The sequence below is a fragment of the Saccopteryx leptura genome, chromosome 13 (genome assembly GCF_036850995.1).
Source record: "Saccopteryx leptura isolate mSacLep1 chromosome 13, mSacLep1_pri_phased_curated, whole genome shotgun sequence".
NCBI lineage: Eukaryota > Metazoa > Chordata > Mammalia > Chiroptera > Emballonuridae > Saccopteryx > Saccopteryx leptura.
Window position 1 is genome coordinate 48,083,459 of NC_089515.1, and position 26,685 is coordinate 48,110,143.

The window sequence follows — 26,685 nt, forward strand, 5'->3', positions numbered from 1 at the left end:
CACTCTATAATACAGTGATTTAAGAATAGGAGGCCAATGAAAATGGGTCTTTAAAAAAAAAGATCTTTGCCCTGGCTGGCTAGCTCTTCTTCTTCCTTCAGTGGCTTAGACTAGAGCATCATCCCAATGCACATGGTTTGCCGGGTCAGTCCTTGGTCAGGGCACATATAGGAGCAGATCGCTGTTCCTGTCCCTTTCTCCCTCCCCCCCTCTCTTTCATTAATACAATAGTCCTGGCCAGTTGGTTGCAGACCTGGATTTGAATCTGGCTCTGCCTCTCCCTAGGTTTGTGACCTGCAGCAATCGTCTTTGGCCTCTTTGAGCTCCTGTCACCAAAACCAGTGGTTTTCGATCTTTTTACACTTGGGGACCAGAGAAAATAGGAGAATTGGCCCTGGCTGGTTGACTCAGTGGTAGAGCGTTGACCTGGCATTTGGATGTCCTGGATTTGATTCCCGGTCAGGGCACACAGGAAAAGCAACCATCTGATTCTCCTCCCCTCCCCCTCCCTCTTCTGTCTCTCCTCCTCCTGCAGCTATAACTCAATTGATTTGAGTGTGTTGGCCCTGGGTACTGAGGATGGCTCAGTGGAGCCTCCACCTCAGGGGCTAAAAAATAGCTAAGTTGCAAGCATGACCCCCTATGAGCAGAGCATTGGCCCCAGATGGGGGTTGCCAGGTGGATCCCAGTTGGGGCAAATGTGGGAGTCTGTCTATCTCCCCTCCACCCACTTAAAAAAAATAGGAGAGGCCCTGGCCGGTTGGCTCAGCGGTAGAGCGTCGGCCTGGCGTGCAGAAGTCCCGGGTTTGATTCCCGGCCAGGGCACACAGGAGAAGTGCCCATTTGCTTCTCCACCCCCCTCTCCTTCCTCTCTGTCTCTCTCTTCCCCTCCCGCAGCCAAGGCTCCATTGGAGCAAAGATGGCCCGGGCGCTGGGGATGGCTCCTTGGCCTCTGCCCCAGGCGCTAGAGTGGCTCTTGTGGCGGCAGAGCGACGCCCCAGAGGGGCAGAGCATTGCCCCCTGGTGGGCAGAGCATCCGCCCCTGGTGGGCGTGCCGTGTAGATCCCAGTCGGGCTTATGCGGGAGTCTGTCTGACTGTCTCTCCCGATTTCCAGCTTCAGAAAAATACAAAAAAAAAAAAAAAAAAAAAAAATAGGAGAATTATTTTGCGGACTGCTAAGGCAGAAATCACCCTGAGCATAAATGAATTTGACTAAGATCATTTGGTCTACAATCTTCATACAGCATCCAGGTGGTTAACTCTTTCACAGACCAGCACAAAATTTCTGGTGGACTAGTCCAAGGACCTGTGGCTGAAAAACATTGATCTAAGCCCACCTCCCAGGTCTTTGGGAGGATTAAATGCGATTACATGAGAAAGCTCCTGAGAACATAATCAAGTTCATTAAAGAGTTTTCCCACCATTTTCTCTTTCTTTTGCTGTTACTCTAGGATTTGGCGTGCAGCCCAGAACTGTACAAAATGCTGGGCTTTACCACTAAATAAGTTTGCATTCCTGGCAGCATTTTAGCGCTTTTTAATTACGAAGTTTATACTTTGCCAAAGCTGAATTTAGGGGCAAGGATGGAGAGAGGGGCTAATTATAGAGACACAATCCATTGGAGTTGGGGGGCAGAGGAGGACCCCAGGGCAGGTTATACCCACAGAAGATGGAGACAGAATTGGAACATAGTGGGGTGACTTAATAAAATAATTATTATTTCAAGGACATATATGGGACCGATAAGAGCAAGATAAACTATGAGGTCTGTGTTTAGAAGCCAGAGAGGATGTATTGATTTAAGAAGATGTGACTAAAGGCATAATTGAAGAATGAACAGGATCTGGTTTTAGGGAGGAAGGTTGTTTGTTTTTAGGACATAGATTGGCGCGGCTGTGCTGGAATGACACATAGCTGGTGTGACTTTTTTGTGTCATTAATACGGATGATCGTGTCGCACATTTTTGCACGTGTTCTGATAAAAATGACTTCTAGCCCTGTGGAGCTCAGACACCCTGACAGATATAACGCTAGAACTGTCAATGTTATTTATAGAAGTACTTTCCAATGCCATTGAGAAATTTAAATCTCCTGTATGGTGTTCTTTGATGTGTGGTTTAGTGATGTTCTGATTTTTTTTCCCTACAGTTCAGTTTTGATGTAAATAAAATCCTGGTGAAAGAAAGATGTAAAAAAAATGCAGATCTGACTTGTTGAAGGAGAGGACACAAGCCACCCACACAGGGTGGACAGGGAGCACCCTCAGCGTCCAGGCTCCCACTGGGGGGAAGTGAAATCCTCAGGGTCATTTTGATTGAAGGAGAAGTTTCAGTCCACCCACGCAGTGGAAATGCAGTCCTAGATTTATTACTTACAGTTCCCAGAAGCAGGGGGGAGGGGGAGGGCCTCCACCACGGTGAGCTGGGAGAGGGGCCGTTCTGTACCCCGAGTCATGAGTGAGCGGGTGCTGGGCAGCGGGGTGGGAGCACTGGGAATGGCAGGGAGGGCTTGCCACTCAGCCTTACTTCTTTGGTGTAGGGGATTCAGGACGGGACCCCAGCAGAGCGGGGCGCTCGAAATCCAGAGTGTCTCGCCTAAGCAGGCTGCAGCTGTGCTGCTTGTGGCGTGAGCTTGAGGCTCTTACTGGCTCTGGCCTCCATTGCCGCAGAGCTTAGTGAACGCATAGACATGCATGTCTGTTTGTTGTGCGTTTATATAAGAGCAACTATTTTTATTGAGCTTTTTCTTGGCAATAGGCATTGTACCAGGCTTTTTGAATATATTAACTCATTTAATGCTTTTTTTCCCTTTTTTCTTTTCTTTTCTTTTTTCTTTTCTTTTTTTTTAGAGAGAGAGAGAGACAGATAGGAAGGGAGAGAGATGAGAAGCATCCACTTGTAGTTGCGGCTCCTTAGTTGTTCATTGATTGCTTCTCATGTGTGCCTTCACCAGGGGGCTCTAGCTGAGCCAGTGACCCCTTGCTCAAGCCAGCGACCTTGGGCTCAAGCCAGCGACCATGGGGTCATGTCTATGATCTCATGCTCAAGCCGGCAACCCCATGTTCAAGCCAACGAGCCCGTGCTAAGCTGGATGCGACTGCGCTCAAGCTGCAACCTCGGGGTTTTGAACCTGGGTCCTCAGTGTCCCAGGCTAACGCTCTATCCACTGTGCCACCACCTGGTCAGGCTCATTTAACTCTTATAAACAAGCAAAGGAACAGGAACATGTAGTCTCTTCATTTTACACACGAGGAAACAGAAGCTGAAAGGTCAAACAACTTGCTGTGGTTCTCCGAGCTGGATCTCTGTGCTGTGTGTACAGTGGGCAGGAGTGTGCTTCCCAACGTCACAGGGAGGCATGGAAACCACGGTCCTTCAAGTTACAACAGGGCTAAGACGGCCATTCTCAGTCGCCGAAGCGGTCCCCCAAATGGAGGGAGCCCGCCTGCTTAGTCCATGGCTGTAGCCCCAGGGACCCTCCTCGTTCCTGCTGCCACTCCATGCTGCCCGCAGGAGCAAGCTCTCCGTCCTGTCATCTGCTGGCAGCCCTGGTCTGGATGCAGACAGTGACAGTCCTCAACGACTCCTGATTCTGTCTAGGTGTTGTGTTGGGGGCGGGACCCTGCTCCTGTTGTCAGGGCTGCAGGATTAGTAGCCTTCACTGGGGCTCCTCGCTGTCCCTTGTCCAGAGCTCTGTCTGTGAGAGGGACGGTGTTCAGGCCCCCCCCCTCAAGGAACTCACATTCCCTCCCAGGAGTGTCCCCCCCCCCCCCGCCCCAGGCTTGGACACCTCCCCTACGTGTCAAAAGCATCAGCCCCGTTCTTTCTAGCTTAGCTCCTGGAAGGGTCCAGTTTGTCTGAAGATTGGCTGAGGGCTTGCTTGGCCTTGCCCTTGAGTCACTAAGAAATTATTTATTCTTCCTGGGGGTGGGAAGAGCCTAGGCCAGTTTGACTTTGAGCAAACACACGAATGACCTGAAGAGCTTGCCAATAAAGTGGATTTCTGTCCCCCTTCTGTTTCAGGAGGTTAGGAATGGAGCCTGGGAATCTTTGTAACTGGCACTAAGGGATTCTCCTGCAGGTGGTTTGAGACCCACACTGGGAACAGCACTGACCTGGCTCTAGGACACAGAGGAGCCCAAGAAGAAAATTAACATTGCAGGGAAGACTAGGCAAACATTAGCATCTTAACAGATCACACTGCCAGAGACATTTGCATAATACAAATACACTTATATAACATCGTGGAAACTATTGGTATGACAGTATCAATGTATGGTATGATGTATCTATCTAGCCTTTTCACCTATCATAGTGTGATGATTTTCTTTTTTAAAAAAAGAAAGTCCTTCAAAAACCATAATTTTTATATCACCATAATATTTAACTGTATAAGTATGCTATCATTTACCCAGCCCCTGTTGTTTAATATATATATATGGATAGTTTTCCGGATTTGATGTTCTAAGTAATGCTTTGGTTAACACACCTCTCCATAAATTGTTATCTTGCTTTTGTATTTTAAAACAAAGCATCATTCTGAACATTCAAGTGAAGGCTGACATTACATTAAAGGATTTAATGTGACTTTAAAGTATTCCTTTTTTCTCTTTCTCCAACAAAAGATCACACGGTTTGGTTCTCATTTAATAATTATTGTTTCTCACACTTGGGAAACGAGCTTTCTGTTTTAACACAATAGAAATAACTGGATGATTCAGCTAAGAAGAGCAAAGCACTTCTTTCCTCCCCTGCCTTTTAAAAATTAAAGCATATTTGACACACAATGCTATTTTAGTTTCAGGTATACAACACAGTGATTCAACATCTATATACCTTCAGAAGAGGGAAGTATTTTCAATGTCGTGCTAATGAGTAGACACTCTTCTAAGTGGGACGAGGACACTGCTTCCCAACACCGCCTGATAAGTCCTGGTATTTTCCACCCACGGGTTGATGTAGCATACCCCAGAGACGTTAAGCAGTGCATTTCAGGTGGTGAAGAGATGCTTTATAGTCAGGAAGTAAGTAACAAATAACTCAAGCAGTCCTTAGAAACCCTGGGCCCCCAAAAATCTCCGCTGGGAACTTGGTGTCGGTCAAAGGCCAATAGGGGAGTAAGAATGAATGGCTTCTCAGAAGAGGTGGCACCTTCAGGGTGCCAGCTGATCAGATCTTTTTTTTTTTTACATTACTTTTTAAAGTTTATTTATTTATTTATTTTTGTATTTTTCTGAAGCTGGAAACGGGGAGAGACAGTCAGACAGACTCCCGCATGAGCCTGACTGGGATCCACCCGGCACGCCCACCAGGAGGCGATGCTCTGCCCACCAGGGGGCGATGCTCTGCCTCTCCGGGGACGTCGCTCTGCCGGGAGCGACCAGAGCCGCTCCAGTGCCTGGGGCAGAGGCCAAGGAGCCATCCCCAGCGCCTGGGCCATCTTTGCTCCAATGGAGCCTCGGCTGCGGGAGGGGAAGAGAGAGACAGAGAGGAAGGAGAGGGGGAGGGGTGAAGAAGCAGTTGGGTGCTTCTCCTGTGCGCCCTGGCCGGAAATCGAACCCGGGACTTCTGCATGCCAGGCCGACACTCTACCACTGAGCCAACCGGCCAGGGCCTGATCAGATCTTTAAAGCAAAAGTAAACCAGTTGGTCTGTTTACAGCAAGGGCAGGGCACTCTGGCTCATGGGCCATGTTTGACTTACTTCCAGCTGGACACTGAATAACTATTAACTTCCTTTACTATGTAAACATTTTCAAGGAACTTTGATGTTGAAAGAATCTATGTTTGGTGCTGGGGAGTACAAAAATCAGTAAAATCCAGTGCTTTATCTAGCTTGGAATCGCTGGAATCTCCTGGCAGAGAGATGCCTAAATAATCACAATACAGTGCGATTACAGGGACTTGCGCGTAGTGCCAAGGGACCTCTTGGAATAATTCTAAACACCTAAAAAAAAAAAAAGCCATCAGATTGCCAAAAATAAATAAACAAATAAATAAATAATAAAAGGTGACTCCGTTTGGAAATGTTGCTCTTGACTTGAATAGGTTCAACATTTTTATTTTTTATTTTTTAATTCATTTTAGAGAGGAGAGGGAGAGACAGAGAGAGAGAGAGGAGAGACAGAGAGAAGTAGAGGTGGAGCTGGAAGCATCAACTCCCATATGTGCCTTGACCAGGCAAGCCCAGGGTTTCGAACTGGCGACCTCAGCATTTCCAGGTTGATGCTTTATCCACTGCGCCACCACAGGTCAGGCCACAAGGTTCAATATTTTAAGAAAAACTCCCAAACTGTTTTCCAGAGCGGCTGACCTGTTTCTCACTCCTACCGGCAGCGTGCTCGAGTCCTGGTTCATCACTTGCTGTTGTCTGCCCCTTGATCGCAGCTACTCTGATGGGCGTGTTGTGGCCGCCCACTCTCTGTGTGGGGAATAGGTTCCGTTTAGCTCTTCTCACGGCTTTATTATAGCAGCGTGCGTTGTACATCTCCAAAAGAGAATGGTTAATGGAGTGTTTGAGTTTGCCTCATCTTGGAATTCTTATGTTTTTTTTTTTCCAATAAATGAGCGTATTAAAGGCTTAATGTTGTACAGAACACATTTTGATTACAATATTATTGTTTAAAATTTTTTTTTTTACTAATTGCTTTTAGAGAGAGAGAAAGGGAGACAGATAGGAACATAGATCTATTCCCATATGTGCCCTGACCAGGGATTGAACCAGCAACCTCTGCACTTCTGGACAATGCTCTAACCAACTGAGCCATCCAGGCAAAGCTGATTACAATATATTTTTAACTTTGTTCTCTGTGATATTTAATTATGAGCAAGTGTTTTTGAATCAGATAGCATATAGACTCAGAGGTTAATAGAATGTAAGAGTTAGAGGAGGATGTGTAACAGATTAGCGCTAGGACATTTTTTGAGAGAAAGTAGTTTTCTTGAGTAAGTAAATGTCAGTTTGTTTTTCTCTGGGCTTGGTTCCCCAGTCCAGCCCAGATGGGCCCCAAATCTCAAGCTGAGATAGTTTCAGTTCAAGCTGAGATCTGGAATACATTTTAATGATCAACACTCATTCAGATAATAATCATGCCAACAAGAACAATGATAAAAGGTTCAACTTATATTGATCATATCTGTGCCAGGCACTTGCTATAACTGTTCTTTATGAATTATCTCACTGAATCTTCCCCATGACCCTACAATGTAAATACCATTATTATAACCATTTTATAGATGAGGAAACTGAGGCATGGGGTGGTCAGTAGCTTGCACACATGTGGGAGGAAGTGGAAGAGTCAGCATTTGAACCTGGGGTTGTCGGACACCAGGGACTATGCTCTGGTATCCGACCTCCACACTAAGAAACGTGTATCTGAAAAGGGATTTTCGTTTGTCTTAATCATCCAGCAGTTGTAGGATGCTGGAAGGATTTCCAGTCCAGAATTTGCCTCCCAAGTCATCATTGTCCCTTACGCTTGTCCTCTGCCTCTCGCCTGGCAGGAAATACACCTGTTCTCTTTCAGGAGTCCCATTGACTTCACCTTCCCTTCCAGTCCCTTGGCCACCACCTTTGTTCAAGCTTAATGTCACCTTTGAACTATTAACACACACACACACACACACACAGAGACACACACACACACACACACACCCTACCTGGTTTTATTGTCCCTAGGTTTTCTCATAAAAACCAGGTTCACAATCCCTCCCAGGAGATCTTTCCAGACTCCTGCTCTGCACGCCACACTGCTCCTCTTGGTTTAGCAGCAACCTTCATGCCCCCCCGTTGCTTGAAGGAAAATTCCCAACCCCCCAGAAGGACAGTTAGACTGACTGCTACTTACGTCCCATTGTCTCTCCCATAATTTGCCCTCTTGGCTTATCTGCAGCTGGCCCCTTCGTTGCTGCTGAAATCAGCGTTGCTATCCCTGCCTCCCTGCCTTTGCTTATCCTGCTCTGCGGCCTGCAGGGCTCGCCTCTGTATTGGTTGTTTCTCTGAGCCCTTTCCTGCCCTTGGGAGTCCTCGACCTCCAGAAGCTATTTCAGCAGATCCCAGCCCATAACGAACCGTCCTTCCTCTGAAACCTGTGGCAGACCCTGCTTATCTGTGACCCTGGGTCATTTAACCTCTTCAGCCTCAGTCTTGTTCTCAGTAAAATGGGTCTAATCATAGTCCCCGCCTCACAGGGTTGTTGTCCAGGTTAAAAGATGTAAAGCAAGTGATAAACTTAGTGTAGTACTTGGAGTCAAGCCACAAAGCAAGTAGTCACTGAATGAAATGATAATATTATAAATAATCAAGATTGTCATTTTTTATTGCCACATGATGTTCTGTACTGTTTTACCGTCTCATGAGATGTGGACTTCTTGAGAAAGGAGATCAAGTCATGTCATGTTTATTACATTGCCTTAAGCGCCAAAGACCCTGGGGAATGCTTGTCGAGGATGGGTGGACAAGCTGTCACCCGTGAGTCAGAAGCTCAGTGTCAGCCTTAGGTCTTCAGGAACTCAGCTTGTGACCTTGACTTAGGCTCAGAAACAAGAGAGACAGGGAGAGAGTTGCAATCTCTTCCACTAATGTTCTTTTTGAACTTGGCTTCAAATCAAACCCTGAGATCGATTCTCTGTGTTCATCAGAGCACATTCTTCAGCCCTCTTCGCCCTCAGTTTCTTCATCTGTGAAATGGGGAGAGTAGCCTTGCTTCATTCTCGGATCCGAGAATAAACAAGGGACCTCTTATAAAATATTCACCTTAGTACTCGGTTAGTAGTTACTTTTCTTGCTGTTTCATTATTGCTGTTGAGTTGATAAATTCTAGGCTTCTTAATGTCTTAGTTTCCTTGGGTAGCCATCACAAAGTACCACAAGCTGGGTGGCTTAAAGAAAAGACATTTATTTATTTTTATTTTTTTTCATTTTTCCGAAGCTGGAAACGGGGGAGGCAGTCAGACAGACTCCCACATGCGCCCGACCGGGATCCACCCGGCATGCCCACCAGGGGGCGATGTTCTGCCCATCTGGGGCATCGTTCTGTTGCAACCAGAGCCACTCTAGCGCCTGAGACAGAGGCCACAGAGCCATCCCCAGCGCCTAGGCCATATTTGCTCCAATGGAGCCTCGGCTGCAGGAAGGGAAGAGAGAGACGGAGAGGAAGGAGAGGGTGAGGGGTGGAGAAGCAGATGGGCACTTCTCCTGTGTGCCCTGGCCGGGAATTGAACCCGGGATTCCTTCACGCCAGGCTGACGCTCTACCACTAGCCAACCGTCCAGGGCCAACAAAAGACATTTATTGTTCTACAGTTCTGAAGGCTAGTGATCCAAACCCAAGATGCCAGCAGGGTTGGTTCCTTCTTTTTTTTTATTTTGTTTAATTTTTAATTTTAATTTTTAATTTATTGGGTCAACATGGTTTCAAGCGTCCCACTTAATATAACACCCCCACCCCCCTGCATCTTGGCCCATGCCCCGTGCAGTCTCTTTCCATTCCTGTTTCATCCCCTTTGCCCCTCCCCCCCCCTCCATCCCCCCTTTCCCTCTGGGACCTGCTACCCTGTTGTCTGCGGACGCCTCTCATAGCTTCTGGCCGCCCCAGGTGTTTCTGGGCTTGCAGACGGTGTCCTCCCTGTGTCTTCCCCGTCATCTTCCCTCTTCATCAGTGTCTGTCTCTGCTCTTCAATTTCCCCTCTTTATAAGGGCACCAGCCATATTGGATTAGAGCCCACACTAATGACCTCATCTTTAACTCGATTGCCTCTATAAAGACCACATTTCTAAATACGGTCACATTCTGAGGTACTGGGGATTATTAGAGCGTCAACTTATCTTCTTGGGGTGGGGTGGTCACCATCCAGCTCAAAGCACTAAAAATGACAGATAGTGGCATCCTTGAGAAGATGCTGAAAACATAACAGGAGGTGTCTCAATGGAAGAGAAATGAAACAACAGTAACATCGGGCAGAAATTCCCCCTTCCTCCACTGCACTTGACATTCCCAGCTGTTTCCTTAACCAGATAGGGTAGATGGAGTCAGTTTGCTTTTATTTTTTATTATTATAATTTTTTTTGAGAGAAGCGGGGAGAGAGGAAAACAGGAACATTGAGCTGCTCCTGTATGTCCTTTGACTGGGGAATCAAACCAGCAACCTTCGTGCTCCAGGACAATGCTCCAATCAACCGAGCTATCCGGCCAGGGCTTTAATATAGTCAGTTTTGAGGAAGATCAACTTCTTCCTACACAGCAGGTCCCAGGACCTCTGCTACGAGTGGGATTTCCCTCCTGTGCCTTTGCAATGGCAACTCGATCTTCCCAGGTTCGTGACATTTTCACAGAGCTCCCAGGATGGCAATAACGCACCAGTTCTCTGGCAGTTGGCATTTTTCTCCATTTTTTATAGCTCTCTGCACAACTCTTGTGCTGTTTACATATGATTTATATGCCTCCTGTGGTCTCTTCAATGGATATAATAAAAACAGATTTAGAATATTAATCTGACATGGTTTGGGCCAGCGTGGTCAAATGCACATTATTTACTTACTGGAGAGGATGGAAAATTGAAAAGGATAAAATGAGAATCAGTTCTTCATAAATCTTTCTTGCTTGCTCTTCTGACACTGTCTCTCAAAGTGCAGTCCCCTGGATTCCTCGTGGGCCTGTTTTTGGAAAATGCACATGTCCAGGTCCTACAGCCACATGGCAGATTCAGAGTCTTTAGGGGGCGGGGCTTGCATGCCTAATGACTCTCCCAGTCCCTGATTGGTTCTGGCCCGCCCTGTGCTGGAGAACTATCGGTCATGGGCATCCCCTAAAAGAAATGCATTGTGGTGTTTGAGTCCCATGCGTTCCAGAGCTGAAGTCTTTCCAGGGCTAGGGGTGAGTAGAGCCAGGCAGGCAGGTGTGGGGACCGAGGGCCTAGGAATCTGCAGTGGGCAGGGGGAGGAGTCCACTGCCATGGTGAGAACAAGTGTGTCCAGTCCATTGTGAGGTGACATCTGCTGAGCCTGATGAAAGGACGGCGTAGATTTGAGGCATGACAGGGAAATCTGTAAAGGTTGATGGCGTATGTGTGTGTCGGCAGGTGGGTTTTGCTGGGGAGTGGTTTCTGGCAGCCCCCAAAGAGGAGATCTGAGCATGCGTTTGTGTCTGAGAGTCTGGCAGCAGGGGAGGGTTGGAGAAGGGTGAGGGAGGTAGTAGGGGCCTTCACCCCTGAGAGACTGCTCAGTGAGTCTCATAGCCACTTGGGGAACTGTGTGAAAACTCAGATTTCTCCCCCCTATATCCTTCTCCACCCCCAATAAAACCCGATTAAGGAAAGCCCTCAGAGGCCCTGGCCGGTTGGCTCAGTGGTAGAGCGTCGGCCTGGCGTGCAGAAGTCCCAGGTTCGATTCCTGGCCAGGGCACACAGGAGAAGCACCCATCTGCTTCTCCACCCTTCCCCCTCTCCTTCCTTTTTGTCTCTCTCTTCCCCTCCCGCAGCCAAGGCTCCATTGGAGCAAAGATGGCCTGGGTGCTGAGGATGGCTCTGTGGCCTCTGCCTCAGGTGCTAGAGTGGCTCTGGTCGCAACATAGCGACGCCCAGGATGGGCAGAGCATCGCCCTCTGGTGGGCAGAGCGTCGCCCCCTGGTGGGCGTGCCGGGTGGATCCCGGTCGGGCGCATGTGGGAGTCTGTCTGACTGTCTCTCCCCGTTTCCAGCTTCAAAAAAAAAAAATGCAGAAAAAAAAAAAAAGAAAAGCCCTCAGATTTCTGAGCTTGAACCAGTGCTTCTGCTTGCTCTGGGAATCTATATTTCTAAAAATCCCCAGATAAGCGAAAGTGACAGTCCCTTGGAATAGCATTTGGGAAACATTAGGGCCACACAAAAAAACTGACTTTGGGCCCTGGACGGTTGGCTCAGTGGTAGAACATTAGCTTAGCATGTGGAAGTCTTGAGTTCAATTCCCTGTCAGGGCATACAGGAGAAGTGACCGCCTGCTTCTCCACCCTTCCCTCTCCCCTTTTCTCTCTCTTTCTCTCTCTCTCCTCCCCTCCCACAGCCATAGTTCGAAGGGTTCGAGCAAGTTGGCCCTGTGTGCTGAGGATGGCGCCGTGGCCTCACCTCAAGTGCTGAAGTAGCTCGATTGCCGAGCAATGGAGCAGGAACCCCAGATGGGCAGAGCACCGTCCTGTAGGGGACCTTCTGGGTTGATCCCAGTTGGGGCACATGCAGGAGTCTGTCTTTGCCTCCCTGCCTCCTACCTCTCACTTAATAAAAAAAATAAACAAACTGACTTTGGGATCATTGGACCTAGCCATGTGATGTAACTACATCTGAACCACAGCTTCTTTATTTGTAAGATGAAGATACAAATACCTTTTGCTTCCTCTTTTGAGTTGTGTGAGAATTAGGGATAAGAGATATGACACACTTAAGCACAGTTGGCATGGTTCAATAATAGCTCTGAACCTTGTAAGAACTGGGGTTCTAGGAAGGTCATTGGGGCAGGGTGTGCCTGTCCATTGGGTGTAGGAGGCAGCAGGTGGATGCAGTGATTAGGATCGGGGTATCAGGAAGGGTCTTGGTTCTGATAATGCTGGGTCCTTGATTTCCAGAACTGGAACTAGAAAGATAGACAACAAGAATTATGTTACGGTTTCAATAGCATTTATCACCATGGCTTGGCACTGTCCTACGTACTTTATGCACAATTTTAGGATTATATTATTGTCATTTCCATTTTAGACATGAGAAAAGTAAGGCTCAGGAAGACCCAGTCCTTATGTGGCAGAATCAATTTTAGACCCAAGCTCTCTGGCTCTGGGTCTTCAGGAATGGTTCTTGCCTATTTCAGCCAAGTATGAGGTCAGAATGGTCCTCTGACCACAAGGCTGGGCCCTGGGAAACATGGTCCTGGATATTTCTCCACTGTACATTTCTAGATGTAAAATTTGTCCGGCCCCAGCCCTGGCCGGTTGGCTCAGCGGTAGAGCGTCGGCCTAGCGTGCGGAGGACCCGGGTTCGATTCCCGGCCAGGGCACACAGGAGAAGCGCCCATTTGCTTCTCCACCCCTCCGCCGCGCCTTCCTCTCTGTCTCTCTCTTCCCCATCCGCAGCCAAGGCTCCATTGGAGCAAAGATGGCCCGGGCGCTGGGGATGGCTCCTTGGCCTCTGCCCCAGGCGCTAGAGTGGCTCTGGTCGCAACATGGCGACGCCCAGGATAGGCAGAACATCGCCCCCTGGTGGGCAGAGCGTCGCCCCATGGTGGGCGTGCCGGGTGGATCCCGGTCGGGCGCATGCGGGAGTCTGTCTGACTGTCTCTCCCTGTTTCCAGCTTCAGAAAAATGCAAAAAAAAAAAAAAAAAAAAAAAAATTTGTCCGGCCCCATCAAAACAAAGTTAGAAAAGCTGACATTTTTCATTACAGAAGCCGAGCTTCAGTAAATCTGTACCATTGCCAAAGGCTTGATACATTTTCACAGAAAATCCCTAAGGCAAAATTGTCTTGTATCAAAAATCCCTTGCTCGCTTTCTGTTTCATTCTTGTGTAAAATTTGACCCCTTGTATGGGTGAAGCAACACTTCAGAACACCTCTCTGACCCTAGTCTTTCTAAAGATTTTTATTTTTTATTGATTTTAAAGAAGGAGAGAGAGAGAGAGAGAGAGGCCAGTGGTGAGTGAAGAACAGGAAGCATCTACTCATAGTTGCTTTGCACATGTGCTTTGACCAGGGAAGCCCAGGGTTTTGAACTGGTGACCTCAGAGTTCCAGGTTGATGCTTTATTCACTGCGCCACCACAGGTCAGACAACTCTATTCTTTCTCCCCTTATTCTTTGTCTCACTGATTCGGTCCTCATTCCTTCACTACAAGTCTCAATGTCTCATCACAATTTCCACACCTCATACACAAATCACTGGCACTGGTAAATATGTCTGTTTAATTCTGAGTGTTTGGTAGAATTTCAGCAGTTTGTAACTTCCTTCTCTGTATTCCCAGGGCATAACCATCAGTAACAGGACGAATCAGGCCAGCAAGCAAGCTGCCAGGTCCTGCCGGCACCTTGTCAAGGACCCCAGCTGGACTTGTTTCTAATCAACATCTCCCAGCACCACATCGCTGGGTCACTGAAGGAGACCAGACCAGAATTTTGCAATTTTCCAAAGACTTCCAATAGACATTGAATGCAAAAGGGGACTTGGGTTGCCTTGCACAAGTCTGCTCCACTGGAGAGAGACAGAAGGGGTTACTTTTACTCAGGAAGTTACACGAACGCATTCACCGTTTCACCCTCTGCGCACAGAATGGATGATGGTTATTGAAACCTCCCAGGCCTCTCCCACGGTGCGCAAGATATAACTCGAGAGGCGACCAGGCAGCCCCGGAACCGAGGGATGGATGACTACAAATACCAGGACAACTATGAGGGATATGCCCACAGCGATGGTTATTACCATGGCAATGAGTCCAACCCAGAGGAGGATGCACAGAGTGACGTCACGGAAGGCCATGATGAGGAGGATGAGATCTACGAGGGCGAGTACCAGGGCATCCCTCATCCAGATGATGTCAAGGCCAAGAAGACCAAGATGGCGCCCCCCAGGACGGACAGCTTTCGGGGCCAGGCAGACCTGATGGCTGAAAGGATGGAAGATGAGGAGCAGTTGGCTCACCAGTACGAGACCATCATTGATGAGTGTGGCCATGGGCGCTTCCAGTGGACTCTCTTTTTCGTCTTGGGTTTGGCCCTGATGGCAGATGGGGTGGAGGTGTTTGTGGTGAGTTTTGCCCTGCCTAGTGCAGAGAAGGACATGTGTCTGTCCAGTTCCAAGAAAGGAATGCTGGGTAAGTGGACGCTTCCGAAAGATCAATTCTCTCTGTGCCTTTTAAATATGAAGGGGAAGGAACAGTCCATTTATATAGCGCCTGTCACTGTCAGTAACCTTAAATTGATCACAATAGCTTTTTGACATTATCATTTTTTTCTTTTTCTTTTATTAAGTGAGAAGCAGGGAAGGCAGAAAGACAGACTCCCGCATGCGCCCCACTGGATACACCTGGCAAGCCTCCTAACGGGCGATACTCTGCCCATCTGAGGCATTGCTCTGTTGCTCAGCAACTGAGCTATTTTTAGTGCCTGAGGCGAGGCCATGGAGCCACTTTTAGCACCTGGGGCCAACTCACTCAAACTGATTGAGCCATGACTGCAGGAGGGATGTGGCTGGGGGAAGGAGTGGAGAAGCAGATGGTCACTTTTGTGTGCCCTGACCAGGAATTGAATGCAGGACTTCCACATACCAGGCTGACACTGTACCATTGAGCCAACCAGCCAGGGCCATGACCTTATTATTTTATACACAGTTGGCCATGGAGGTATTTTTTATCTTAGAGAAATTAATGAACTGGCTCAAGTTTACACAGCTTAGTGAGTATCAGAGCTTGGGTTTCTACTCAGGTCTGTCTGATTCTCAAAGCTGTTAGTTCTTTTTCCAAATCCCAGGACCTCTTTGAGATTCTAGTTTCTCTCTTCTTCATAGTAAACCATCTTCCATGTCCAAATGACAAATAACATTTTATGAGTGGCAGGCCAGAGGATTCTTTCCCTCAGTGTTTTCTCTGTGCCCTTCCAGAATCCAGTCTGCTCCTGATTTCTCTTGTTTACGAGTGTTAGTGGGCTGAATGCCCATGTGTCTTGGGGATGAATGCCAGGCGGAGCGCACCCATGGGGCCTCTGTGGGCTGTTGGGAACCGCGTCGTGAAGCACAGATGGATTCTACAGGGCGGAGAACCAGCTCTGCAAATCAATGATGAGACCAGAACCCTCCAAGCCAGACATCAGCTGTCAGGGACTGAAGCAGGGAGGATTTTGTGAAGTTAGAGAAAGAATGGGCACCAGTAATGTGGCCATGAAAGATTCATCATGATATATAGACAAGGATTTGTCTTGGTGATTAGATGTCCTGCAAAACACATTCATTCTCTAAATTTAGAGCCTACACTATTGATCGTTAGGAAACATACAGTTATTGAGAACGTACTATACATGAGGTTCTGACTCAAGACTGAGACATGTCTAGCAACATAGTTTATTCATTCAACAAATAGTTAATTCTTGTGTCCTATGTGCTAGTCTCTGCATTCAGCCCCTCGGGAGAAAATTACGAGCTGTTGATAGATAGACATAGTCCTTGCCTCTCAAAGAATTTACATATAGTAGTACCATCAGGTATTAACAAACAGAGACATATTTAATTACTGTAGGGTACATGTTATGAAATATTTTGTGCTATCCTGGTCCCCAGTACTTGCTTGCCAGCAGAGGTTGGCAAACATCTTTTGTGAAGGCCCAGATAATAAACATTTCAGGCTTTGTGGGCCCAGATGGTCTCTGTCACTACTAATCAACTCTGCCTTTGTAGCACAAAAGCGGCCATAGACAATACATAAACAGATGGGCACGACTGTGTTCTAATAAAACTTTATTTACAGAGAAAGGCAATGGGCGGGATTTAGCCTATAGGCTGTAGTGTGCTGGATCCCGATACAGAGTCACTCTAATTGGGATAGAAACATTTTTAAAATCTGCATGAAGAAATATCCATGGGGGCTTTTAATAAATGGTTATATCCATTTCTGCTGAACTATAAGGACCACTTGAAATGATCAGAACTGTGTCAAATATGACCGTTAGGAAACCACGTCTACACAAACAGAAGAAATGACGAGAAGCAAGACTGTCACTCTGAGTTTTTAAACACCAACAGAATTTCAGTACATTTTTTTTATTACTCTTTAAAAAAATTCTGCAAGGTGCCTTTTAGTTTGAATAGATATTTTCTAAAAGGGCACAAAACAAAACAAACTCTGAAACCCAATCCAAAGCAAACCACCCCATTTGATCTAAACATTTCCAAGTCGTTAGTTTGTTTCTTGGTCTTCTCACTGAAACCCGGGGTGGCTGTTGGTCCAAACTGGCATTGTCAGTAACGATTTCATGCTCTCTTGGTCACTCTCTGCCACCCTGGTGCCCGGCAGCCTCATTAACAGCAGTGGCATGGCCGACGCTTCTGCGGGCTCCCAGGGCAAATGCTGGGAGTCGAGGGAACATGGTTGTAATCTGGAGAGCCCACATCTGTGCAATTTTGCTTTCAGCATTTGCCAAGAAGGTGCAATGGCTCAGCCCGAGATGGGCAGGCAGACCATCTGGGCAGAGATGGGCCTCTACACTTTTGGGAGCCCCGTTTGTAGACAAGGAAATGAGTGTCTTAAGTGAATCAGGGATGTGGATGATTGCAGGGTCTCGTGAGGGCCAGCATTTCTCCTGTAACCTTCATAGTTACTGTGGCGGTTAGAGTTTTTTATTTATTTATTTCATTTTATCTTCTTTTTGTCATTAATACATTAACACCAACGTTTCCCCATAATTGTAAAAATACTTCTTAAGCCAGAACTGGGGAGGCTGGTCTTATTTTCCTGCTGACCTGGAGAAAGACCGTCTACTTTCAGGCATGAGTTCCATTTTTTTTTTTTTTTTTTAATTTTTCTGAAGCTGGAAACGGGGAGAGACAGTCAGACAGACTCCCGCATGCGCCCGACCGGGATCCACCCGGCACGCCCACCAGGGGCGAAGCTCTGCCCACCAGGGGGCGATGCTCTGCCCCTCCGGGGCGTTGCTCTGTTGAGACCAGAGCCACTCTAGCGCCTGGGGCAGAGGCCGAGGAGCCATCCCCAGCGCCCGGGCCATCTTTTGCTCCGATGGAGCCTTGGCTGCGGGAGGGGAAGAGAGAGACAGAGAGAAAGGAGAGGGGGAGGGGTGGAGAAGCAGATGGGCAGTTCGGCATGAGTTCCATTTTTGCCTTCAGAAGTTTGATTTCCTAGAAGGGTCTAATCATGTGGGGTATATTTCGTTGGCTGTTAGTTTTTCTTGCCATCTGCAGTGGGAAGGCTCAGGGGGTCCTATGCTTCAGACAATGATTTAGAACCTAACAGGGGACCCCTGGGGGCTGGTATCTGCACAAGCTGTACGGCGGACAGCGAGAACGTCAGATGAGTGGAGTCACTAGACTACGCTGTGAGTTGAGTTTCCACAGCGGCTCAGAGATAGCTGTATTACTTGGCTGTCACAGAAGATTATTCTTTCATTGTTTCCCATGCAAATTTGAGGTGAGCATCAGGGCGGCACATTTGATTTATAAGCCATTATTTCTTCAGCTTTGAATTCAATGTGTCAGTTCTTGAGAGGAGGGGCCCCTTGGTGCTCAGGGCCTGGTGCAAAATATGCGCTCAGTAAGTCTGCCAAGTCATGTTATGCCTTTGTAGTCTATCTGTGGAGGTGAACACAAAGACCTTTCACATTCCCAGGAGAGGGAAAGAGACTCCGTGCCTCGATGGGGGAGTTCCAAGGTTCTGGAGAGCGGGTGGGGCTGGAGATGTGGCTGAGCCGTTTTGTCCAGCACAGTCAGCTGCTGACTTTTACTTCTTTTTTCTTTTTCTTTTTAAAATTTAAGTGAGAGGAGCCGAGATAGACAGACTCCTGCATGCGCCCCAACCAGGATCCACCTGGCGATTCCAGTCTGGGGCAATGCTCTGCCTATCTGGGACTGATGCTTACAACTGAGCCATTTTTAGTGCCTGAGGTGGAGGCTCCATGGAGCCATCCTCAGCACCCAGGTCCAATGCACTCGAATCAATCAAGCCATGGCTGTGGAAGGGGGGGGGAGTAGAGAGAGAAAGAGAGAAGGAAGAGGAGAAGGGTGGAGAGAGAAAGAGAGAGAAGGAGGAGGGGCAGGGTGGAGAAGTAGATAGTTGCTTCTCCTGGGTGCCCTGACTGGGAATCGAACCTGGGACTTCTACACTCCAGGTCAATGGTCTACCACTGAGCCAAACTGCCAGGGCCATGCTGACTTGCTTTTGAAGCAGTCCTCTGTGTGGCCCCTGTCAACAGCATGTACTAATGACATGTTGGGCTGGGTGATACTTTGCTCTGGGGTCCTGTCCTGTTCATTGATGGATATTTAGCAGCATTCTTGACCTCTTTCCACCAGATGCCTGTAGCACCCAGCTCCCAGTCATGACAACCAAAAATGTCTCCAGATATTGGCCAACGGCCCCTGGAGGGGGAACGACAAAATCACCTTCAGCTGAGAACCATTGCTTTAAATGACTGTTCTCTCATTAGAACACCCGAGGAACTGTTAAAACAAACAAACAAAAATGAAACAATACAACACAGACCCTGGTCTGGAATAATTAAGTCAGGATAATTAAGTGTGGTGTGGGCAAAGGCATTTTTTAAACAGCCCCCTGTGAGTCGGTTGTGCAGACAGGTAGAGACCCAGGGTCCGTCACAGCTGCTGAGATGTCAGGGTTGTTGCTTATTGTGCTATGTAGCAACTCTCCCCAAATGTCTTCCTTTTTGTGTCCATGGTGGCAGTTGGGCTATTTGCACACATTTTGACCAGCATGAAAAAGAATTGGAATCGTACTTAAAAATCTCACTTCCATCTGCCCAGTGCATTCCAGATATTCAGCGGTTTTCATGGAGACTCTCATTTGATCTGTAAATGGCCCTGTGAGATGGTCAGGGTGATAAGCCCCAAGTCACGTGACAACAGAAGTGTTGCTCGGAGACCTGAAGTAACGCATGCCGCTGGGTGGCCGTTGCTGATGCAGCTCTCTTGTCTTGGGTTGCCGCACGTGTTCGTGGGCTATTTTATAGCAATGAGGTTCGCAGGTTTGTTTTCTCGTGCATCGAGTCTTCCTGTAAACAAAAGGGGCTGATGCTAGAGGCAGCCAATTCTGTGCCTGGTACAGCCTGTTACCTTTTCTCTACTTCCAAAGCAAATTAGAATAATTACCCTACTACTGCCAAGAGGTATGCTTTGTTAAGCTCTTACATTGCATCCATTTTGTACTAGACATTTTACATGATGCTTCCACGGTTTATAGCCATATCTGAAAGGGAGACATTATTTCACCATTTTATGGATGAGATAACAGGCTCCGAGGGCTTCCGATACCTTGTCGGGACTATTTAGTGACAGAGCCAGGATTCGAAAACAGTTACGTCTGACTTCATAGTCTGTTGGTTCTCTGTCCATGGGGGATGCTTCCAGGGGTCTGTTACAATGACCTTAGACACATTTTTTATGCTAAATGCATCACTCTGGTAAGATGCAAGTGCAGGTAAAGCAGGTGTGTGGCCTCCGTCAGAGTGCTGGAGTGAGGTGCAGCCCGTCTCTGTAGGGGGAGGGTAGTGTAGTCTGTGTCCCAGCCAGCCCCACCCAAAAAGCCAGGTGCCAGTTCACAAGGGCTCTGTGGCCATCCTTGTGGCATGGACTGTCAGCCCAGAAGAGGCTGTCCAGAGAGCTGTGGATCCACACTCTCATCGTCCCATGTCAGGCCATGACAAGGGTCTCTATAGGAACAATCCATCACCCTGTTAGACCAGAGCAGTACAGGCACAGGGGACCCCCACCCCCCACGCCGCGCAGGAAACATGTCAGACAGAGAGCGCTCAGGGCCAATGTGGAGTTAACAACTGCACAGCTAAGGTGGCCCTTTGTAGGCCAGGGGCTATAAAAAAATCCCTCTTTATTTGTACATCTCATGCAGCACAAACCCAAAGAAGCTGGTTTTCTCTTTGCAAAGGATTGATTTAGGTTCCTGAGAAGGACGCCTCAAAGTCTCAGATGTTAGCAGGACGAGGAGGAGGGATGGGGGAGACAGGGAGATGGTCCTGGAATGTACTAGGCTTTGGCATGCCCCACGGTGTCCCCTGAACCTGCTCCTTTTCATGGAGGCTGGCGTGGGCTGCTCACATGTGCAGAGTGCGTGCTTCCTGTGTCTCTTCCCCATCGAAGCTAGCGCCGTCTGATGGTGACCTTCCCATCCTGCTTCTTCTGATGCCGAGAGGATATATAGTCCGGGTGAAAAGCATCTGCAGAGTTGGCAAGAGGTTCGTCAGACATACCAGGTCTCCGGAAAGATCTGACCTCGGGTCTCCAAAACGACACACTCATTTGGCTTCTTTGACCTCGTGATCCCATTTCTCGGAATCAATGCTGAGCAAATAACCAGCAAGGCAGACAAAGACAGATGCACAGAGATGTTCTTGGCGGAGTTATTTATCCACTGGAAAAAATAAGGAGACTTCTACACAGACTGGTCTCAACTGTGTCAGTACAGTATGCAGTCTCCGGTGTACAAATACAAAGAGGAAAACATGCTAACAACACTGTGCCTTTCTTGGACAAATATTAATGAAGCACCTACTATGTGCTGGTGTCTGTACTGGATACTAGATCCGCAGTGGGGACTCAGTCCCTTAGCCAGAAGTTTTCAGTAAAAGGAGTCTCGCAAATGTTGAATGAATAACTATATAATAGCAAATAGACATACATGACATGAGGGATGGAACAGGGCGACTAAAAGGATGACAAACAAGGGTCAGCAAACTGTGGCCCACCGGTCTGTGGCCTGTTTTTTTTCCTTATTGTTGTTGTTAAATTTATTCTTTAATTTATTGTGTTGATATGGTTTCAAGTGTTGCACTCAGTGTAACACCATCTACACACTGGAAGTGGCCTGTTTTTATTTTCACACTTTTAAAGGATTGTAAAGTGAAAAATAAAAAAGGAAAAAAGAATATATCACAGAGACCTTACAACATTTGCAAAGTAAATTATTTGCAAGTAGAATATTTATTCTTTGGCCTTTTATAGAAAACAGTTAGTGGAGCCTTAGTTTGATGGGTGGACACATCACAGATGCCTCTCCAAAGAGATGGCATTTATTTATTTGTTTATTTTTTATTAAGTGAGAGGCGGGGAGGCAGACAGACTCCCACATGCGCCCCAACTGGGATCCACCTGATAGGCCCCCTACTAGGTGATGTTCCACCCATCTGGAGCTGCTGCTCCATTGCTTAGCAACCGAGCTCTTCTTAGCACCTAAGGCGAGGCCACTGAGCCATTCTTAGTGCCTGGGGCCAACTTGTTCTAACCATTGGATCCATGGCTGCAGGAGGGGAAGAGAGAGAGAGAAGAGAGAGAGAGAGAAAGAAGGGGGAGTAGGAGGGGTGGAGAAGCAGATGGTCGCTTCCCCTTGTGGAACTTCCATATGCTGGTCTGATGCTGTACCACTGAGGCAACTGGCCAGAGCTGAGATGACATTTAATCTTTGAATTTAATGAATCTAAATAAGAGTTAGCAAAAAAGTTAGAAAAGTTTTTTGCCCCCCAAAGTTCTTGTTAAAGAATGATTGAAAGATATTTTAGCCTAACCAGGCGGTGGCACAGTGGATTGAGCGTCGGACTGGGATGCAGAGGACCCAGGTTCGAGACCCTGAGGTCGCCACCTTGAGCGCGGGCTCATCTGGCTTGAGCAAAGCTTACCAGCTTGGACCCAAGGTCGCTGGCTTGAGCAAGGGGTTACTCGGTCTGCTAAAGGCCCACGGTCAAGGCACATATGAGAAAGCAATCAATGAACAACTAAGGTGTTGCAACATGCAATGAAAAACTAATGATTGATGCTTCCCATCTCTCTCCATTCCTGTCTGTCTATCCCTCTATCCCTCTCTCTGACTCACTCTGTCTCTGTAAACAAACAAACAAAAACACCACCACCTTGGCCTGACCATGCTGAGGTTGCTGGTTTGAAACCCTGGGCTTGCCCTATCAGGGCACATACAGCAAAAAACTGAGTTGATGCTTCCCATTTCTCTCCCCCCCTCTCTAATTAAAAAAAGAAAAAAGAAAAAAGAAGAAAGATATTTTAGTTGAAAAGAGCTTTATATTGGATTCTGGCTTCTTCTTCAGAGAAGGAGCAAGGGAGATATATTTTAAGGGCAAGCTGCTCTAATAAGTTTCTTCTGCTGGTCTCTTTCCTCTTTCTTCAAATCCCCTTAATATATGGTTGGTTTGATTTTAAAATGCCACCAACTTATTTTTATTTTTCTAATACCATGTCTTTCTCAAGTCACAGCCAATTCTAAACTGCATGGCTCATAACAACAATGCAACTTTTATTTATTTAATTAATTATTATTAGTTTTCTTAATTGAGAGGAGGAGAGATAAAGAAATAGACTCCCGCATGTGCCCTGACCAGGATCCACCTGGTAACTCCTGTCTGGGACTGATGGTCGAATCAACTGAGCCATCCTCAGTGTCTGGGGCTGATGCTTAAACCAGTTGAGCCACTGGCTGTGAGAGGGGAAGAGAGAGGGAAGGGGAAGAGATGGTTGCTTCTCATATGTGCCCCGAGCGGGAATCGAACCTGGGACGTCTGCATGACGGGTCGATGCTCTATCCACTGAGCCTACCAGCCAGGGCCACAGCTTTTATTTAATTGTGCACATACTTTTGTGTCAGGCTTCCTGCTGGATACTTTCCATCCACTGTCCTATATAATCCTAACACTTTGCAAGATGAGCCCATTATCTGAATTTGACAGAGAAGGAACCATGATTGGAGGAGCTGTGGCCCGGAGCCATGCTGCAGTTCTCTGACCCAGGTCATGATTGGAGGAGCTGTGACCTGGAGCCATGCTGCAGTTCTGTGACCCAGGTCATGATTGGAGGAGCTGTGGCCCGGAGCCATGCTGCAGTTCTGTGACCCAGGTCATGATTGGAGGAGCTGTGACCCAGAGCCACGCTGCAGTTCTGTGACCCAGGTCATCACTCTCCAACAGGGCTCTCTGCCTTTCCCGATGCCTTCAGTGCAGGCCCCTCCCTCTTCCTGGCCTTCCGAGGCCGGGTGTTCCACTTCCTCTGTGGTGTCACTGATGAGAAGCCCTTCCCACCCCATCACCTCCTCCTCCTCCGCACCGCACCGCGTCCTCCCTACTCTGCCAGCAGCAACTGTGGTTTTTACTTTCCTTAAGAAAGTATTAGGGGAAATTGCTTCCTGTGCCATTGTGCTTTTTATTTTCCAAATGAGAGGAGGAGAGACAGAGAGACAGACTCCCACATGCACCCTGACTGGGATCCACTCGGCAACCCCCATCTGGGGCTGATGCTCGAATCAGTAGGGCCACTGGCTGCGGGAGGGGAAGAGGGAGGGAAGTGAGGGGGAGGGGAGAGAAGCAGATGGTCGCTTCTCCTGTGTGTCCTGACCGGGAATCGAACTTGGGACTTCCACACGCTGGGCCGATGCTCTACCTACTGAACCAACAGGCCAGGGCCACCCCTGTGCTTTTTGAGTGGAATTAAAGAATGACAGACTTTTTCTAGCTTTCTAACTAGTCTCTTCTCTGCTTCCTGTTAAAGTAATTTTGGATAACTCCATTACACTCTGAGTTTCCAAATGTATTGTCTGCATTTCTCCTGCTAAAGACAGATTTTTAAATGAATTTAGCAGCACAGCCGTTCCAGAGACATCATTAATTTTAAATTTCTCTTCTCTGTGGTCTGGCCCATCTTTGCAATGACATCTTCCTTTTCAAAGCCTCCCGAGACCGCTCAGGGGAGAAAAAAACCTCTTTCCTCCGTGTCCTAGCTTTGGTGACTAGAGCCCTTCAAATTAAGTTGACAAAAGACATTAACAAGAACAAAACAGTTGATTAACAAGTACAGCATGCCTACACATGGGTAATGCAGAGGATGGTTAGAACGTGGGCTCACCACGTTTGAGGATGGTTAGAACGTGCATCTGTACAAGGAATAATAAACTTGGAGAAGTGAAGAAAAAAGAGTTTTGGCTTTCACTGGGGCAGAGTGTGGGAAGGTAAATACATGGGGCAAACTAACGGAAGATAAGGTTACTTTATAGTAAGTTTTCTTCTGTAGATTCCTCTTGTGCTGCATCTGCGTTGATAGGTCTCTAGTGATTGAGTTTGAGTCTGTTTTTAGGCAGACGCGGGGCAGGGCAGAGAGCTTTTTTTTTTTTTTTTGGTCTGCAGTTTCTCAACTGTCTTGAGCTCAAAATAATCCTTTTACCAGAGTGGTGTATTTTGCGGCGGGCTAGCCTGGTCCCCTAGAACAGCATTTTGAGAAACATTTCATGTTCTTTCTAGTTCTTCATTTGCCTTGGACAGTGAGGTTTGGTGGCAAGAACACCAGACTTGGAGGTAGGAGACTGGAAGGGCCGTGTGGACGTGTCCCAGGCCAGCAACAAGGTGCCAGGAGAGTGACTAGCATTCTCTGGGGCGCAGCCTCCTCATTGAGTTCAGCTCTGGGGTTGGATTCAAAACTCCCCTCTAAGATTCATCAACTTCTCTGTGTGTCTGAATGGGGCATGGTATATTCAGGCAACAGAAATAATATCAGTTACTTGAAGAGATAGATTTAATATAAATTTATTTATTTAATTAAGTGAGAGACAGACTCCCACATGTGCCCTGACTGGGATCCACCCAGCAAGCCCCCTACCAGGCAATGCTCTACCCACCTGGGCTGCTGCTCCATTGCTTGGCAATCAAACTGTTTTAGCATCTGAGGCGAGCATGGAGCTATCCTCAGTGCTCGGGGCCCACTTGCTCTAACCACTGGAGCCATGACTGTGGGAGAAGAAGACAGAGAGAGGAAAGAGAGAGAGAGAGAAGGAGGGGTGGAGGAGCAGATGGTCACTTCTCCTGTATGACCTGATTGGGAATCAAACCCGGGACTTCCACATGCCAGGCCTGCACTCTACCACTGAGCCAATTGGCTAGGGCCTAATATAAAAATTATTAACTGGACAAGTGAAATATATATATATTTTTTCTTTCCTTTTTTTTGTATTTTTCTGAAGTTGGAAACGGGGAGGCAGTCAGACAGACTCCTGCATGCGCCCGACCGGGATCCACCTGGCACACCCACCAGGGGGCGATGCTCTGCCCATCTGGGGCGTCACTCTGTTGCAACCAGAGCCATTCTAGCACCTGAGGCAGAGGCCACAGAGCCATACTCAGTGCCCGGGCCAACTTTGCTCCAATGAAGCCTTGGCTGCGGGAGGGGAAGAGAGAGACAGAGAGGAAGGAGAGGGGGAGGGGTGGAGAAGCAGATAGGTGCTTCTCCTATGTGCCCTGGACGGGAATCGAACCCGGGACTCCTGCACGCCAGGCCGACACTCTACCACTGAGCCAACTGGCCAGGGCATGAAATATATTTTTTAAAAGTCTACTGAGGTGAATGCAGGGAGCAGCTGCCACCTCTGGGGATGGGGGAATAGAGAGAAGAGATTGAAATTATCGTAACCTAGATAAGAAGCTTGGAAAAGGGGCCTCATGGAGCAACAGCTCCAGCTGGTGCTGGTGGGAGGGGAGGAAAGGGCAGAATGGGGCCGATTCTGCTAACTGGATTCAGATGCTGCCTCTGGAAGGCACCACTGTGGTGGGATAAAGTACTGCTCCTGTGAAATTTGTAGTAACTTAGAGCACAGGTCCTTTCTTCCCTCTCTAGCCTTTAAGCCGCTTTCTCTAGCGCCCCCAGGTGGAGGGCCTAACCAGGAGGGAGTGGCCAGCAAAGCCTACGTGTTGTTTGTGGGCAAAGTAGGGGCTAGACTGGTGGCTTTGGAGCTGAGAGGCATTAGCTTAATCACGGGCACAGTGCTCATGGTGGTGATTGCAAACAGATGGCTTGGAAAGCTCACTCAGGCTTCCCTGGTGGCGATGGGTCCTGGATCATCCTTAATGGAGACGGGTCAGAGCAGCTGAAGATGGTTTTAACATGCCCTCATCAGTGAGGAAGACAGTCCTGTTAGACATATCTCTCAGTGGCTCAGACCTGAGCAA

At 47.8% G+C, this 26,685-nt stretch overlaps 1 protein-coding gene across 8 annotated transcripts in view; it reads left to right on the plus strand.

Annotated features, from left to right (window-relative positions):
- SV2B (synaptic vesicle glycoprotein 2B) overlaps positions 1 to 26,685 on the plus strand; it is a 139,809-nt gene that overhangs the window by 63,802 nt on the left and 49,322 nt on the right. For all 8 annotated transcript variants that reach the window (XM_066354713.1, XM_066354714.1, XM_066354711.1 and 5 more), the window contains one exon: positions 13,974 to 14,819. In XM_066354713.1, coding sequence (XP_066210810.1) covers positions 14,369 to 14,819 — 451 coding nt within the window. In that variant the 5' untranslated portion in view covers positions 13,974 to 14,368. The remainder of the gene's footprint in view (positions 1 to 13,973; positions 14,820 to 26,685) is intronic.